This window comes from Pelodiscus sinensis, chromosome 4 (genome assembly GCF_052426305.1).
Source record: "Pelodiscus sinensis isolate ZL-2025 chromosome 4, ASM5242630v1, whole genome shotgun sequence".
In the NCBI taxonomy this organism is placed as follows: Eukaryota; Metazoa; Chordata; order Testudines; family Trionychidae; genus Pelodiscus; species Pelodiscus sinensis.
The window spans coordinates 29,026,957-29,045,423 of NC_143055.1; the positions used below are offsets into that span (position 1 = coordinate 29,026,957).

The 18,467-nt window shown below is 43.7% G+C and overlaps 1 protein-coding gene across 5 annotated transcripts in view; it reads left to right on the plus strand.

The window, feature by feature from the left end:
• CC2D2A (coiled-coil and C2 domain containing 2A) overlaps positions 1 to 18,467 on the plus strand; it is a 124,334-nt gene that overhangs the window by 17,937 nt on the left and 87,930 nt on the right. For 4 of the 5 annotated variants that reach the window (XM_075930702.2, XM_075930704.2, XM_025178410.3 and 1 more), the window contains 7 exons: positions 1,665 to 1,753; positions 2,821 to 2,922; positions 7,065 to 7,166; positions 8,637 to 8,816; positions 14,432 to 14,585; positions 15,995 to 16,131; positions 17,845 to 17,976. In XM_075930702.2, the coding sequence (XP_075786817.2) occupies positions 1,665 to 1,753; positions 2,821 to 2,922; positions 7,065 to 7,166; positions 8,637 to 8,816; positions 14,432 to 14,585; positions 15,995 to 16,131; positions 17,845 to 17,976 (896 nt within the window). Of the gene's footprint in view, positions 1 to 1,664; positions 1,754 to 2,820; positions 2,923 to 4,839; positions 4,967 to 7,064; positions 7,167 to 8,636; positions 8,817 to 14,431; positions 14,586 to 15,994; positions 16,132 to 17,844; positions 17,977 to 18,467 lie in introns of those variants that run through there. The other variant, XM_075930706.2, reaches the window with a different exon arrangement.

Below are 18,467 nucleotides of genomic sequence, written 5' to 3' on the forward strand. Positions count from 1 at the left end.
TTTCTGATGATCCCCATCACCTTGGGATCTTTCTCTTTCTGAGGACTGTTCCTCTCCCCAGAAGCTTTGATTGTCTACTCTTTACTGCAGTGGTGTGCAGTCTGTGGTCTGTGGACTCCCTGTCTGCTCCCCATCCTCCATGCATCTTTCACACACTGGGGCACTGGAGTCCTGCACTTCCTTCTCCCTCTTAGTACTTTTGAATCACCAGATTCACACTCTGTCCCCATTCCTCACCTCCCTCCCAGAGCTGAAACGCCACAAATCAGCTGTTTACAACTCTTCAAGCTCTTGGAAAATGCAGGAAGAGCAGGGATGGAGTGCAAATCAGGTCATTTGTGGCTCTCTGAAAGTGTTGGAGGGAGTGGGGGAAGAATAGGAACTGCAAGGCTCCGGTGCCCCACTGCACAAGAGGCACATGGGGGCGAGGAGCATACTGGGGAGCAATGGGGCTGTTGTGACCCACTGAGATGGAGGGCCACACTCGTGGCCCAGTCATTATTTTTCGTGGCCCACTGCTGCACTACTATAAGTAATTGTCTTTTATCATACCCAGGTGCTTCACTGTCTAAATGCCCCAATGAGATCATTAGTCCCAGGTGAACCTGAATTGCCTAATTCCCCTTTATGAAATCTGTTAGAGGTGGGCTGAGCCCTTGGACCTTTCAGAAAGCCAGCTACCCTCTGATAGTGAGGCGCTAGATTTTTTTTTATAGCATTACATACAAAAATATGATTTTAGTTCGTTTTGTAGCTGTATATAATAGCTTTGAATAAAGATTAACACAGACAATGGGTATCTTGTTTTAATGTTTATTTTGGAATTGTCTTGGAGGGTATACCTTTAATCATGATTATTTATATATAATACCATATAAAATTAGAGCTGGCAAACTCAGATCTACAGAATATAGCGCACATCATTTAACAGTTATTTAATGGAAAGAAATGTTGATGCGTTATACTCTGGATGGGTCAGATCTAATACATTTTACTTGACTTTAATTCTGAAAGGGTATGTCTACACTACCCTCCTAGTTCGAACTAGGAGGGTAATGTAGGCATACCGCACTTGCAAATGAAGCCCGGGATTTGAATTTCCCAGGCTTCATTTGCATAAGCGGGGAGCCGCCATTTTTAAAACCCCGCTGGTTCGAACCCCGTGCAGCGCGGCTACACGGGGCTCGAACTAGGTAGTACCGTGGTGTACCGGTAGTTCGGAATAGGAAGCCTAGTTTGAACTACCTAGTTCGAGCCCCGTGTAGCCGCGCTGCACGGGGTTCGAACCAGCGGGGTTTTAAAAATGGCGGCTTCCCGCTTATGCAAATGAAGCCCGGGAAATTCAAATCCCGGGCTTCATTTGCAAGTGCGGTATGCCTACATTACCCCGCTAGTTCGAACTAGCGGGGTAGTGTAGACATACCCAAAGGCAGATCTGGCTGGGCTAAAGGAGTTAAACTGCTAGCCTGTAAGTTTTGATACGTGGAAATTTCTTTGTTAAAATCAATGTGTATATATTAATGTTTTCTCAGTTTGAAGTCCTTCTGTTGGAAATGGATATTTCCACATCCTGTGCATATTTTGAATACCAAGCCTTTATGACAATTTTAGATTCTGCCACCAAAAACCTGTAACTCTAGATTTTTGTGATTTTTCTGTTTCAGGTTTGCCTCCTGTCCCTTCTACATCAACAACAAGCTTTGCAGAATTTTCCATTAGGGAACGGATGAGAGAAAAATTAAAAGCTGCAAGGGTGAGAGCATTTATAAAGGATTATATTTTATTTTATAGGATTTATGAGAATGTAATCAATCTTTCTTGTTTTGTGCTGCATAACTGAATGAATTAAATTAGCCTTTGTAACTCTGTTAATATCATATATTTATTGTACAGATTAGTTCCTGTTAGATGATTTCAATATTATTTTCTAAACAAGTTAAATTCTTTTTTGTAATATAAACACTAATGTTTAGAAAAATCTTACCATTTTAACAGTAAGTCAGATCTTACCACTTTCATGTTGAATATTTTCCGTGCTAGTGTCTTGTTGAAATTATTGGGGCTACTTTTGGAGAAAATTATTGTATATTGTTACTAGAAGATTTACCTGGCATTGCTCGGATCCTTAACTCAAAAGTGTTTTATTTTTCTTCATTTATATCATTGCTCTGGGGTGGGGCTGGTGATGAGTGGTTCAGGATGCAGGCAACCCCTTGGAAAGAGGACAACCACAGCCCTTTCTCACAGCAGAACCTTGGGGCCAAGTGAGAAGCACCTGTCCATGACTGCTTCAGCAGGCATAGCGGGGTAGAGGTGCATGTTCCCCAGCTGGTGGACAAACAGGCAAAATCACTGAAATATATAGTAGATAGCCTCCCCCCACCTGCTGGTCCAATGGGGTTATAGCTGTCCTAGTCCCCATCTCTGGCTCCTTGGTGCCCTTTTCTGTGGTCATTCTACAGTATAATGCCTTCCTACTAGACCCCTCTCTTTCCATTGTATGAGAACAATCAAATTCCAAACCCTGGCCTGGATTTAAATTATAATAAGAGGAAGCTGCATACCAAATTTCATGGTCCTAGCTCTTACCATTTAGGAGGAATTCTTGAACAGAGTTACAGAAGGATAGATGCACAGATGCACATTTTAAAAATATATAGTAAGATAAATGGAAACAGAATCTGTCTCTTTGTAATAATTTAATATGGTTATACAGTTAAAATATCTTTCATTTAATATTACCTGTAGTAAGACATTGAATTTCTAAGAATTGGTAAAAATTACTCATATATTATCAGAATTTCTGTTTGTTCTTCTTAGTCGAAAGCAGAAAGTGCTTTACTACAAGAAGTCCCCAGTCCACAACCAAGGCGCTTAAAAAGCCTCAGACAGAGGGAATCCGAAAACAGAGGGGATAAAAAGGTGAGAAATAAACTGTCCATGTGTACATGCTCCATATGCTGTCATTTTATCAAGAAGGTGAAGGTAATACAACTGTCAGTTGTTTGAATATCATTAAGATAATCTTCTTATATAAAATATTTTTATTGCATTTTGATATCATCTGCTAGACCGAAAGACAGACATCCCTGACTATTAAAGAATTAGTGAACAGGAGCCTTTCCAATTAATGCATTTCGTATACATGCTATACTTACAGTATTACATTTTCTTTTGTTATAGCATAGATTTCAAGTGAGGCTTCTATCACCTAGAGCAGCAATGGGCAACCTAGGCTAATAAATGGCCCTCCTTGATCTCAGTGGTCTGCAGGATTGTCGTATCTGGAATATAGGGTAGTTTCGTTAACTGTGCTTGCATATCTAGAATTTGCAGGGTCTGCCGATTGAAGCGTAATAGCGCTTTGATTGGATGTAGAGGGAATGCATGGCTCTCACAGTCAATGGTGTGCGCAGTCAACACGCATCTTTCTTCACGTTCTCTTGCTTTACATGTGTGTTACTTTAGTAATACTGATAGGAAAAAACCTATGTGGATGGAAACCAGTAGAATCTTGCACATGGGCAAGGATAAACAAAATGTCTTGCGGACTACACATAGAACCCCAATGGGCCTCAGGTTGCCCAACACTGACCTAGGTATTAGCCCCTCCAAATTCTGTGTACCAAATGGGCCCCTTGCCCTACACCCCCCAACCCTCACTTTTACCTCTTCTCCTCTCCCCCCCCACATCCTCCTACCCCCCTCCCCTGACTCCTGCAAACACACACACACCACCAGCCCCCTGTCCTGAAGTTCCCAGGCAACACTGGTTAAGTCTGCTAGTAACTTTTTATAAAGGCACACAGCTATAACAGCTAAAGCAGTGGTCTCTAACCTTTTTACACCGAAGATCACTTTTTAAATCTCAGAACAGGCGAAGATCTACCGCCCCGCCCCTTCCTTGAAGCCCCGCCCCTTTCTTGAAGCCCTGCCCTCTCTATTCTCCTCCTGTCCATCACTTGCTATCCCCAGCCCTTACTTACACACTCTGATAAACACTTTATTTTTAAATTATGTGATATATAAAATTAAAATCACGTGTTTATAGTTATAAAATAAATGGTCTGTTTTTTATTCATGCTATTTAAATCTAAAATGAAGCATTTATAATTATACATTTTGTGGGGACAGAGTTCTGCGGCTGGGGGCAGGGTGCCAGTGGGGACAGAGTTCGGGGAGTGGGGATGGGAATGGGGACAGGCGAGTGGGGACAGAGTTCGGGGAGTGGGGACGGGAATGGGGACAGAGTTCTGTAGCTGGGGACAGGGGAATGGAGTCTGGGGAGCGGGGACAGGGTGCCAGTGGCAGCAGAGTCACCTGCATCTGCCTCTTCCCAAGATTCTCTCCCCCCCCTTCCCCTCCCCGCGGGAAGCCAGCACATGCCTCCTCCGGGCCCCCCGCAGCGCAGGGAAACCCCGAGCGTGCCTGCCTCAGGGCTAACCCCGCCTCCCGTGGCGGGGTCAAACTCCCGCGGGAGCCTGCACATGGGGCAACTCCCACCCCTCCCGCGGTGGGGCCAAATCTCCCTTCCGCGGCGCGGCCCCTCCCCTCCTGCAGTGCGGCCAACCCCCCGGGCACCTGCCCGGGGCCAAACCCTCCTCCCGCGGCGCGGCGCAGCCAACCCCCTCCTGCAGCATGGCCACACCCCGTGGGCACCTGCCCCGGGGTCAAACCCCCCCTCCCACGGCGTGGCCCGGCCCGGCCAACTCCCTCCTCTCCCGCAGCCCGGCCAAACCTCAGGGCCGACTCCCGCTCCCGTGGCGCAGGGAAACCCCTGCGCCCAACTCACCCCTCCGGCGCTGCCGGCACAGTGAAGCCTCCGCACTCCTCCTCTAGGGCCAACCAGCACGCAACAGAGCTGTGGGAGGGGGAGCAGCCCGCGCACTTCCGGAACCCCCGGAAGTGATGCGAGCTTCAGAGAGGACTTCCGTCCACCCCGCGGGAAGCCGGCACTACACTAGAGGTAGGCAGTGGGGCTTCTCGGGGGTGGGGGGAAAATGGGGCGCAGGGTTGCCCGAACACCTCGTGATCGACTGGTCGAGGCCTCGCAATCAACGGGTTGGTGACCACGGAGCTAAAGAATTCTAGTACATTTTAGACATATTTCTTTGTTCTCTTCAGATGTGGCTCAGCATGGTTTGCTGCCCTGCCCTGCCCTTCATTCTCTGGACACAGTGTTTCACCTTTCTCCATTAGTCTTGAAGTCCTTGTACTGGCAGGAGTCCCCATGCAGGAATTTCAGGCTAGTCACAATGCATGTTGTGCTGTTTACACTGAATCAGGCATTCAGTGATTCACACATGGAAAATACTACCACAGTATATTATGTGAACAAACCCTGGGGGAAGGTCTCACTGATTCACAATGTCTTGAAGCAGTCAACATGTGGTATTTCTTTATCAAGAAGGACATCACCTTGACAGGAGTCCACTTACCAGGGATCTAGAACTGTCCTGCAGATCATCTCAGTAGGGTTTTCTTCCTGAGACATGAGTAGTCTCTGAAGACAAATGTTCTTTGGATAGTGTTCATAACATAGGTCCCCATGATTTGGGTAAGAGGGTGCACCTCTGTGCAACAACGGAAAATGGAAAGTATTTCCTATTCCATTCTGGGAAGTGGCTCAGCCAAGGTTCCCTGTACGATGCTTTTTGCTGCAGCTGGCAGTCGACTCTGCTGAATTAATTCCTTCCTATCCTGGTCCTTCCTTAGGTCATTGCCAACCTTGAGGCAGATTGAGCCAGACTCATCCTAATTGCCCTGGCGTAGTGAAGGCAGCATTGGTTTTAAGACCTCTCTGCTGAGTTAATTCAGCCTTCCATTCTGTATGACCTGCTCACAGATGCCAAACCATGCATCTGGCGACCAACTCCTGGCACCTTACAGTGTGGCTGCTGCAGGGCTGAATGAGGAGGAAAGGTGTTGCTTAGATGTTGTCCAACAGGTCCTACTTAACAGTAGAAAGCCTTTCTCTAAAACGGCCGATTTGGCAAAGTGGAAGAGGTTTTGTTGTGTGGTCCTTGGTCTGTGGGTGTGCTGGGGAGTCATGACAGTGCAATGTCATTCACTGCAAGCAAGGGTGATCTGACAAATGTAAAAAGAGGCACAATTTACGTAATGTGAAGTTAATAGGGAATTGGAATCAGCAGACCAAAAAGGAACATGAGATCATCCCTCGCAGCTTCCCCCATCAATGTTCCTTTGCAAACTGACTCTGTTAATTCCCCGTCCTGGAGGAACAGTAAGATTCTCAGTGATTGAGTTAAAAGAACTCTTTGGCTGATTAGTTTTGAAGTTGAAGTTTGTTAACTATACAGTATTATCTTCGTGTTTGAGTTAAACTGGAAATCCACTTCTTTGAAGTTAAAGTTTTTTGTTGCTATGAAACCTTGCCTGTGATGCCTTCGTCATACATCTGACGAAGTGTATCTATGTCCATAAAAGCTTATGCTCCAATAAATCTGTTAGTCTATAAGGTGCCACAGGACTTCTCGTTGTTTTTATAGATTCAGACTAACATGTCTACCCCTTTGATACTTAGCAGGCAATAAAACACTCATTTTGGACAATGTGGTGTTTTTGAGTTGTGAAAATCCCCCACTCCTGTATTTGTGTATTTTGGTATTTGCAGCTATCTCCGGAAGGTATTACCCATGAATTTGGAGGGCTTTCTGTATAAATGATTACATGGTCCAAGATGGTGGAAGAATATAAGACTTCTATTTTACCTTGTATCCCAAAGTTGACCATTCCTTTATTAAGTATGGAAAATGCCAATATAGTATCCGCTTCCAATTTTATAAAATGTTTCTATTCTTCCTTTCATAATTAGAATCAGACAAGTTTTATTAAACAATTTGAGTAATTCTGTTTTGCTTTGCTTTAGAAGAGAAAAGAGCTAACATTACTAGCAGCTGCACCCACTTTCTAATAAATATTTCATCAGAATAAAATTTTACTGTGTACATTCAGTAGTTTGTACACTCAGCTACTCACCACATTCATTTGATGTGCTGTAAATAAATACCTTGTATAATAATTTAAAAGATGTTTTTATGCAGTCTGATGAAGATGAGTCAAGACAGATGCAGGAAGATCAATCCCAGACATCTCCTAGAGTCAAGTTTCACGATTCTGTCAAAAAGCTCAAGCAAAAGTCACATGTAAGAATCATTTTCTTTAATTACAGTAACCTTTAGTGACCTCGGTGGGACTCTTGTGTGGCTTCAGGATTTTCACTGTGAGAAGCAGCTGTCAGGATTGCAACTTTAATTTGCAAAATGCCGTTTCCATTTTTGGGGTACTTAGCAAATTAATAAACAATTAAAATATGATCATCTTCATAAATCCCCATAGCAACTTCACCAACAAATGTTAAAAATAACCCCAAAAATCTCTGATAAAAGTATCTTGAATTGTGAAATGAGAGCCATGTTGGCACAAGGATTGGGGCCCACAGGAGCTTTAATGTCTAGTTAGACATTCCTCTCTTATAGATTGACAGTCACAATACTTCTACATATAATATGCATGGCAACAAAATACTGCTGTTAATTGGGCCACAAGGTATATATTATAAAGATTAGTTCAGCCTGTTAAGGACAGATTTTGACAACTTGTGCTCCCTAAGTGTAGCTCAGTGGTCCCCAACCTTTAGAGGCTCCCGGGCGCACGGGGGCGGGGCCACTTACGCCGTGCGTCCTGGGGCACGCCAGGGGCAGGGATGCCCTTGCACCCGGCGCTGGCATGTGCCCCAGGGCCGGGGCCAGGGCCGCCCGAGCGTCTTGTGCCATGGACCCGGGGCGGGGGCCGGCGCCGCTGCCCGAGCTGCGCACCACGCCCAAGCCGCACGCCTGGGGCCGGCACCAGCGCCGCGCGCCCGCATGTGCCCCGGGGCTGGGGCCGCCCGAGCGCCCCGCACCAGGTGCCGGTGCGTGTCGCGCTTCTGGGGCCGGCGCCTCCAGTGCACCGCGCACCGGGGGCAGGGCCGGCCCAGGTTGTCAGTGGGCGCACACAAATGCCCCGGCGGGCGCCATGGCGCCCACGGGCACCGCGTTGGGGACCACTGGTGTAGGTGCATATACATATGTCGCTACCAGGTGTGCCAGAGGAGGCAAGGCAAGACAATGTCTCTTCCCCCTCAGTATAGCGTGCCAGATTCTGGGGCCTTCGCTGGTTGGTGTAAAAGTCATTTCTCACTGTGCTTCTCTAAATTCCCTCAAGAGCATTGTTTCTGCCTGATAGTTCTTTGGGCAGAATATCTCCAGAAACTGGTGTTTGCACAATGCCCCTCTACTTCCCCCACGTGTGAGACTTAAGGTTTCACAGCTACAACATAATTCCGGTGTCTGATCATATTTCAGGTGTATTTGTGTTTAAAAAATGAGCAAATTTAAATCTGAAGCAGTTGATATTTAAAAACCTTACTATAGAATATGTGTTTTATTAAGTAATAGGAGTTTGAAATGTAAGCTATCTAACAGACGCTTGATTTCAATGTTTTAGTGTTTGTGTGATTTTTTTTAAAATGATTCATAAACATTATGCTGTTACTAATTAAAGGATAGTTTTAGTTGTTTTAGTTGTATTAAAATACTGTAAATGTGACCATAAATGATGCTTTCTTTTCTTAGGTCCAGACTGATTTTCCTTCTGCTGAAGAAGCATATAATTTTTTTACTTTCAATTTTGATCCTGAACCAGAGAATATAAAGGATGAAAATAAGAGCAAGAAAAAGAGTGAATTAAATCAGGAGGAGGAAGAACAGGAATCTGTAGTAAACTATCAGCAAGAACAAACAGAGGATGAAATGGTACAAATCAGACATACTTTTTTATATTTTTAGTCAGACTTTTTATGCTAATTTTTGCATATCCACTTAATAAAAACTGACATTTTATAATTTATTTTAAAAGCAAATGTTAGGATTATGTTTTCAAAACACTGATACAAGATAGAAGTTGCTTTCTTTGCAGTTAGTGCTTTTTCTTTAGTAGTGAAGTACTTCTTGCTTAATAATTATATAACAAATAATTGACACAACGCAGACTATAATTATAATTGCATGGAAAAAAATAGAATTTCATAGTAAACTGAATAAATTAATAGACATTGTATCAGTAAGTGTCAATTTTACCTCAGGCTAATATTGCACATTCATTAAAGAGATTGAGAGAAAAATTATGAGAGGCTGTTTTTTCAAAATAATATGAAAACAGGATGACAAAACATAAAGGAAGGTGATTAAAACTACAGACCTAAATCTTCCATCTTTTCTTTCATTGAGCAGTATCTTCCCCTATAAATTGTCCCATTAATTCCAAAGAGATTATTGGGAGACTAGTGTACTTAGTGTCAGTAAGGGTGCTTCTACACAGCACCCTAACCTCGAAATAAGATATGCAATTTGCGCTATGCAAATTGCATATCTTATCTCAAATCTCTTTCAAACTAGCTTATTTTCAAATTTGGTGCAGCTACACGGCGCCAATTGCAAAATAGCATGCCATTTCAAGCCATCTTTTATCCCTTGTGCAATGAGGTTTACTGGGATGGTAAAATAGCACGCCCGTTATTTTGAAAAATATTTTGAAATAGTGGGCGGCTTGTGTAGATGCGAGGTATCCTGAAGTACCTGTGCAGTGTAGATGTACTCTAAGGGTATGTCTACACTGTCACCCTAGTTCGAACTAGGGTGGCTAATGTAGGCATTCGAACTTGCAAATGAACTTGCATGTTCCCAGGCGCTGCCATTTTTAAATGCCCCATAGTTCGAACTCCCTGCCCGAGGCTACATGCGGCACGGACTAGGTAGTTTGAATTAAAGCTCCTAATTCGAACTACCATTAATCCTCCTAGTTCGAACTAGGGTGGCAATGTAGACATACCCTAAGGGTGGTAGAATGTATGAAAGTATTTGTTAGTAAACTGTATATTTTATTAAAATGAAATTGAGTTTATATTTCTAATAGTCTAACATTTAGTAACTTGCTACCATCTTCAGTAAACTGTGATTCTTCATCAAGTGGTGTCCCTGTGGGTGCTCCACTCAGGTCTTGGTACATCTTTGCGTCACTGATCAGAAATTTTTGGTGAGCAGTGCCCCTTGCACTGTGCCTGCACACCCTGCTTCTCGCGCCCCTGCCGTTTGTCGAGTGTACACGTGGCGTAAGCCCTGTCAGTTCCTTTTCTACCATCCTCAGCTGAAGACAGAGTCAGGGTAGTGCTCGTCTTCCTGACAGGGAAAACAAAATTACTATAGTTAGTTTAGACTTTTCTTCATAGTTTAGCCAGTTAATGATAGTTTTCAATGTTCGCTTTTAAAAAAAAAAGAGACAGACAGAAAAGCACCGCCGATGTGGCTTTTTTCTTCAACATGCCAGGTTCTCCTGGCTTTAAAAGATGTGACTCATGTTGAAACTCGATGCCTATTTCTGATGACCATGCCTCCTGTGTTAAATGCCTGAGAGAGACTCGTGCAGTACAAAAGTGTCCTCACTGTCAGAACATGACAGCTAGAGCTAGAAAGGACCACGAAACACGGCTCAAAAACCTCCTCTGCAACCACGGGACAAACCTGAGGACACATGGGGACAGCAGAAGCCAGTTGACAGGGCGGCTTCACCACCCTCACAAGCTTCGTAGGCTTCCCTGTCACGCTCATTACCAGCACTGCCCAGAGCCTCTCATTCCCCGGTGCCATCAGTTTCCGGCACCATGGAGAAACGCAAGTCTGCACCAGCCAGGTGAGCTGAATCAGAACTTAAGTGCACTGCACCAGTCGATGCTGCTGCGGTAGCGGCACCTACAAAGTAGCATATGCCACCACCACTAGCTCCCACCAGCACCTCTACGGTGCCTGAACATACTGGTGAGATCGAACTCGACCGCACTCCAGCACTGCAGCATAAGAAGATGCTATTCAAGACGCAGCACTTACAAAATTCTCCTCAGCCAGGCACACTGCTCAGATCAGGAGCTTGCTCACCATGCTCCTCAGTGGTGTCTTATATATGCTCATATGCCAGAAAGGGCTCCCCACTCTCCTACGCTGCTCTCACTAAGAGCTGACTATGGCAGTGGACATAGGAACAGATTTTTATCATACCATTCATCTCCCTCGGGATCAATGACTTCCTGGCATTCATATCAGGATCATTCCCTACAACAACATCCCCTGTGGTCCAACCAGCTGTGGATGTATCCTCCACAGCAGTTCCAGCCTCAATGGCCCCTGGGAACCATGGCAGGGGTACCGGCCACGTTCCTCCCATGCTTACCACCCAAGAGATACAGCTCCTCTGTTACAACAGCACACGTCTGTATGCTTCCCAACCATATCCGCACATTCCTCACTGTCTCACCCGCTCTCAATAATAACACACATGGGCTCCAGTGATAACCATAACTTACCTCATTCAGATTCGGAGAGTTCCTCACATGACCCCAGATCCACAAGATCAGACGAGGCAGTTTCCCAGATGTCTCCCTCTCCACTGGCAGACGATCTAAAACAATTTCAAGAACTATTTAAGCGGATATATCAGGACATTACACTCCAAGAGGTTCAAGGTAAGCAATACAAATTACTGATGATACTACAACCACTGGCATCCTCAACAATAGCTCTACCCATTAACAAAGCTATCCTGGAGCTATCAGATGTGCTGTGGCAAAATCCTGCCTCTATCCCCCCAACAAACTTCAGGGCAGATAGAAAATACTTTGTCCCTGCAAAAGATGTGGACTTCCTCTTTGAACATCCCCAGCCGAACTCACAGGTTGTAAACTTGGTGAATCACAAGGCTAAGAACCCACATTTTAAATCTGCACCCCGCGACAAAGAGCATAAGCGGCTGGACACCTTTGGCGGCAAGGTGTACTCTTCTGCCACCTTCCAATTCAGAATATCAAATTATACAGCCCTCCTGGCTAACTGTGATCATGCCAACTATGCTAAACTACAGGACCTGCTTCAGGACCTTCCTGACATTAAGAGACTGCACCTCCAGTCCATCATTAATTATCTATAGCAAAAAACAGCCCTCTAGGCTGAAATGGATGTAACTTTGACACGGCGGCTAGGGTCACAGCCGCAGCAGTCGTAATGCATGGGGCCTGGTTACACAATCCCCTTCACATCCATTCCCCCTACCCTGTCCCTCTTCTCATGAGCAGACACTTATCAGACCAACACAAGTGGGATATCAATACCAGTATTCTCCTCTCTGTTTTTCGCTAATGGGGTTTCCCAGCTATATACCTTTTTGCAACTCCACTTAATCACAAATGCCACAAGTTCTGCTTCTGTGCAGGACTGGGCAAAAGGTTGGAGGTGGATGCTGTCACCATCCGCTGGGCGGCTCCCCTTCTCTGTGCCTTTCCACCAATCCCTTTTCTTGCCAGAGTGATCAACAAGATCCATTCCGACTAGGCCACAGTAATTCTAATAGTCCCCGCCTGGCCGAGACAACCCTGGTTCCCTTACTTACACTACCTCTTGATAGATCAACCCATTCCTCTCTCCGCGGTGCCGAACCTCTTAACGCAGCACCACAGCAGGACGTGCCATCTGAACATCAAAACTCTGAAACTCATGTGATAGCTTCTCCATGGTTCCAGAGTGAAGAACTTACATGTTCAGACAGGGTCAAACACATCCTACTGAACAGTCGATGGCCCTCCATGAGAAGCACCTGCCAAAACAAATGGACATGTTTTCAGCAATGGTGCACAACATGCAATTTACATCCCAACACTGCCCCTATATATACCATGCTGGAGTATCTCATGGACCTTGGCGACATGGGTCTTTCTATCTGCTCTCTCCGTGTCCTCCTGGTGGTGGTCGCGGTGTTCCATGAACCTGTGGATGACTTCTCTCTCTTTGAGCATCCCATGGTGAAGCAATTTCTCACAGGCCTATGGAAAACACACCCAAATCTGTGCCCCCGGTGCCACCGTGCGAATTGAACGTGGTTCTCAACACCCTCACCAGGCCACCCTTTGAGCCACTAACCATTACATCACCACAGTATCTATCCATGAAGGTGGCTTTTATAGTGGCAATAACATCAGCAAGATGGGTAGGCGAAATTGCAGCCCTCATGGCTGACCCACCTTTCACTACCTTTACCAAGGATAACGTTATACTCAGGCCTCACCCAAAGTCCCTCCCAAAGGTCATATCCGATTTCCACTTAAATGAACCCATTTACCTACCTGCTTATTTTCCTAAACCTCATAACTCCTCCAAGGAGGCCATCTTGCACACGTTACATACAAAACGAGTGATTGCATTCTACCTGGATAGAACTAGGGGAACCAGAAAATCAGATAGACTCTTTGTAGCTTGGTCTGGGTCACATACAGGAACAACCGTCTCAGCACAGTGTCTATCCAAATGGATGCCAGTTGCATACATACAGCTTATGAACTTTGTGGCAAGCAGCCACCACAGATTATCAGGGCTCATGCTCCACGTTCGATGGCCACAACAACAGCCTTCCTAAATAACATACCATTGGTGGACATTTGTAGAGCAGCCACATGGTCCTCCCATCATACTTTCGCACAGCATTGCGCCCTACAGAAAGGGCCAATACCCTCCACATCTCTGGCAGATCCTTCTTTCCTCTTCATAAGTGACTCCAATGCCCACCGCCATCTGGCAAGTACTGCTACTTAGTCACCTGAGTGGAGCACCCGCAGGAACATCACTTGGTGAAGAAGTGGTGCAGTAACGATGGTTCTTCGAGATGTGTGTACCTGTGGGTGCTCCACTACCCTCCTGTCTTCCCCTCTGCTTGAAGTCGTTAGGGGTAGTAAAGGAACACACAGGGCTCGTGCTGCGCGTGCACTCCACAAACAACAGAGACATGAGACGCTGTGTGAGTAGATGCAGTGCGAGGAGCACTGCTCATCAAAAATCTCCGATCAGCGGCACCAGGATGCACTGAGACCTGAGAGGAGCACCCTTGAAGGACTCACATCTTGAAGAACCAACATTACTGCACCGGGTGAGTAACTTCTTCTTATATTGATTTTGATCATTCTAGTGTATGGATTTGTATAATTAGCTATACAAAATACAGTACATCCTTCATAATAACAAACCTTGGATGTAATGAACCTGCTCCCTGGAGCCCCCTGCTGTGGCTGCAGCTGATGGCTTCTCCAGCTCCTACCACAGCCACAGGGTTGAAGTAGCTGTTGCCACATTCACCCCAGTGGGTATCTTTTGCTGAAACAACCCCTGGCTATAAAGAACAAATTGCTTGGCTCCTGAGGGAATTAGAGCAAAGATTTACTAGACAGCATAATTTAAATAAAACACATTTTTGCATGCAAAATTGTGAAATTGATGTTTTCCAGACTAAAAAGTCATACTAAATAAAAGAATTAATAATTTTTACATGTGAAATATAGGATGAAGAGGACTGCCTTGTTAATGATAAAGATTTATTCATTATCAGTCAAATGGCTCCTGATTTTCTAGTAGTAAAACCTGCAGATTACAAAAGCTATTCTGAGCAACTACAGAAAGAAAGAGAATTTTTGTTCATTCCAAGCATTCTAACAGGTATGATATGCATTGTTTAACTGTAATATATCATGATCTAAGCTCCAGTAGCACGTGTTATCTGAGGATCTCTGTGGTACTGTAAGTACAGCCAGAGGAATCAATGCCCAGTACTTGCTGTCTGTCAACTACCAGCCCGGTCTTTGGCTGAGGAAATTTTGAATCACTGAGACCTAAGTTGTCCCATATGATAGGCTTTCATAGAATCAGAGGCGTAGAAGAGACCTTGAGAGGTCATCTAATCCAGTGGCCTGCACTCATGGCAGGAATAAGTATTATGTAAACAATCTCTGACAGGCATTTGTAACTTTCTCTTAAAAATCTACAACAATGGAGATTCTGCAACCTCCTTAGGCATTTATTCCTATGTTCAGTCACCCTGACTGAAAGTCCAACCTAACCCATCTTTGCTGAAGTGGAGGTCCATTGCTTCTTGTCCTATCTTTAGAGGCTAAGAAGAACAATTTTTCCTTCCTCCTTGTAACAAATTTTTATGAACTTGAAAACTTTTATCATGCCCAGTATTCCCTCTAATTTTTCCCACCATTGAACAGAATTAATTTTTCTGTCAAGTGATTACAAAATTTAATTGCAATTAATTACATACGCCTCCTCTTTGAAAAGCTGCAGTGGCGTTTCAATGGGGCAGTGCTCCATGGAGCCCGGGATCAGCTGGTAGAGAGGCAGCTGTGCGGGGTAAAGGAGGCTTCCCAAGAGAGGGGCTGGAGCGCACTGGTTGCCGGTCCTGCCCCCAGGACTATAGAATAGTCAACTAACCAATAAGAATTCATGAGGTTAATTGACTATTCAAGTAATCGATATTTAACATCCTTAGTTTGTGCCCCAAGGTGCATGAGTCAACTATATGCTATTTTAAGTATCTACAATGAAATCTTTAGGATTAAATATATAGAGCAGCTGTGGCCAACATATGGCTCTTGCCCTCCAAAAGTGTGGCTTGCGAAGCTGCTCCTGCACCCCCTCTAAATGGCCCATCCCCCACTGCTTCCCCCTGGTCCCCGGATTCCCTGTGCTTACTGGGTTGGAGCTGCGGGGTTTTAAAAATGGCGCCCAAGATGGCGGCCGTTTTAAAGGGGCAGCTGTTTTGGCTCTTTTTGTTAAATGGATTGGCCACCCCTGATATAGAGCATATGTAGAATGTTATTATTAATGTCTACTTACAGATCTATCCTTATTTGGAAATAAGAGCTGTTTTATTATATGTATATAAACAATATTAGTTATTGCCATCATCAGGCAAATTTCAGACAATATTTTAATGTATTCCCTTTGCAGCAGCAAAATATCAAGGTAGTTTTTAAAAAGCAATACAAGTCCTTAGAACACTGATCAATTATATCTCCAGCTATAAAATATCTTACATATTTGAATCTTTGTTTGTTATTTAGTTCCTATGTCTCAGAAGGTGCCTGAAAACATGCAGCCACGGTACCTAGAAGATGAGGGTCTTTACATAGGAGAAAGGCCCGTTGTATCACTATCTAATCAAAACATTCTAGAGAACAGAATACTGAGAGAGGAGCAGGTAATTCACCACTGCATTATTACTCGTGTCTATTTCAGGTTGGAAATTTTTTAATGTTACAAACAAGAGTGTTCAAAATTCAGGCCCTTTCCTTGTTGAGTTTATTAATTTTTTATTTTGTTATCCTTCAGGACCCATATATTTTTAAAAACTGGTCTGAGAGCAGTCTCAGAATTTTGGAAAGTTTTTAGTAAAAAAAGTAAGCACTTTTGGGGGGAACTGGCAATAACTCAGTGTTTCAGGCCAGATACCAACCACTTAAACATTATCTTTCTACAGAGAATAAAAATGTGTTTTCTTTGTCTCTAGCAATGTTCTGCTGGTAATAGTGCAATAACAGGTTAAATCAAAATGATCTGAAGAAACTATAGTTAGACACTATGTCCTATCAGATGGAGCACCCGCCTGGCACTCAGAAAACCATGCTTCTATTCTCTGCTCTACTAAAAGCCTGCTGGATGACCTTGAACAAGTCATTTCAGTGCTCTGTGCTTCAGTTTTCAAGCTGTTAGATGTGGTTAATAAACCCTTTTTTATAAAGTACTTTGCTGTTGGCTGGTGAAAATTGTTATGTAAGAGCTGGTTATTGTTATTGTATATTAGAAAATTGACGTAAGCCAAAAGTGAGCAGTATAAAATGACTATTTTAAGATTGGCATAGCATCTTGATTAGAGAGATTAAGAATATAACAGCCATACTGGGTCAGACCAGTGGTCCATCTAGTGCAGGGCTGCAGCCTGTTTGTTTGCGGCCCTCGGATTGATTTGGGTTTACCCAGGGCTCAACACCTGGCTCACGGGTGGGAGCCAAAACAAAAAAGTAGTTAATATAATGGTCTTCTGCTGATATGTGTTTTAGTAGTTAAATTCCTGGACTGTCATTGCTCTTTAAAGGTGCTGTCATATGGGTGGAAATCAAGTAAATACTGCATTTTATTAATATCAGCAGAACTGACTTAAATGGGGCCTGATTGTTGTATAGTCTTGCCTTAATTTTTTTATTTGTCCATTAGTGTGAAATAAGCTATTTGCATATATTTTCATATATTTGCATGTATATGAAACCACACTTAAGTTGCGGCCCTCGGCATGTGCTGTATCATTGTGGCCCCCAGGGCTTCCTAAGTTGAGTAGCCCTGATCTAGTGCATATCCTGTCTTCTGAAAGTGGCGAATGCTTGTTGCGTCAGGTAATTGTTGAATGATACACTTCCAGCTTCTGGCATTCAAAGGCTAGGGACTCCCAGAGCACAAGGTTGGATACCTAACCATCTTGTTGAATAACTATCAATATCCCTATCTTTTAATTTTTTTGTATTTTTAGTGATATAAACAAGATTGCAGTTTGTGTCCTATGCCTTGTCTGTATAAGCATTTTTCTTAACAAGTGCAGGATTGGGAGATTAGGAAAAGTGGACGTATATGCAGGGTTCAGGTGGAATCTTTAGATGTATTTCCTTTTGGGCTAGGATTTATCAATAAACTACAGGATGGTCAGAATTTTATATTTGAATCAGCTAAAATATGCTGGGGATGCCAGTTGCACGTTATTTATGCTTAAATTGTTTTTCTTGTATGCTTGATTAAGGAAAAGGAATTAAAAGCTAAATGTCTCCTGAAATGTGGGATCTTACTTTCTGGAATAATAGTAATTTTGTAAGTCATTCCTGTATAAGTGTTACAAAAAACTGTTGTCTCACTTTATTATTCATAGGGGAAAAGATGGTTTGGAGATGATGGCAAACTCTTAGCATTGCCTAGTCCAATTAAACAATCTTCTACAAGACCTCCAATATTTTCATTGGAGGAAGGCATTGAACCTGAACTTGAAACATTGTATAGAAAGGTAGGCTATCTTTCATATATGTTGTGATTGTGACCATAGTATAGTAAAACCTGTGTTATCTGGCATGCTCAGGGATTAGGGCGTTCCGGTTATCTAAAAATTCCAGTTATCTGAGGGTCCCATCAACATAGGAAAAACCAATAGACAATAATTGTAAAACTCAAGTTTTTAATATTGGTAGTTTTGTAGTGTGAGGCAGTTGGTCTCACATTTCTATATTGAGTTAAAGATGATTAGTACTTCTTAAATAAAAAATTGTTAAGCCAGTCATGGTAAACCTGTGCGCCTGAAGATGTGACAGTATTGTGGCTGGGGGCAATGCCGGTTAACGAAGTTTTTGGGTTAACAGAGTGCCAGATAACAAAGGTTTTACTGTATTGGTTACTATATATTCAGGAATCCTTAACTATAAAATTGAATGACTATTTCAAGGATCTACCTACAATGGAAGTCTTATATCGTTGTGCCTACACCAGTAAAACCCTCTAAAT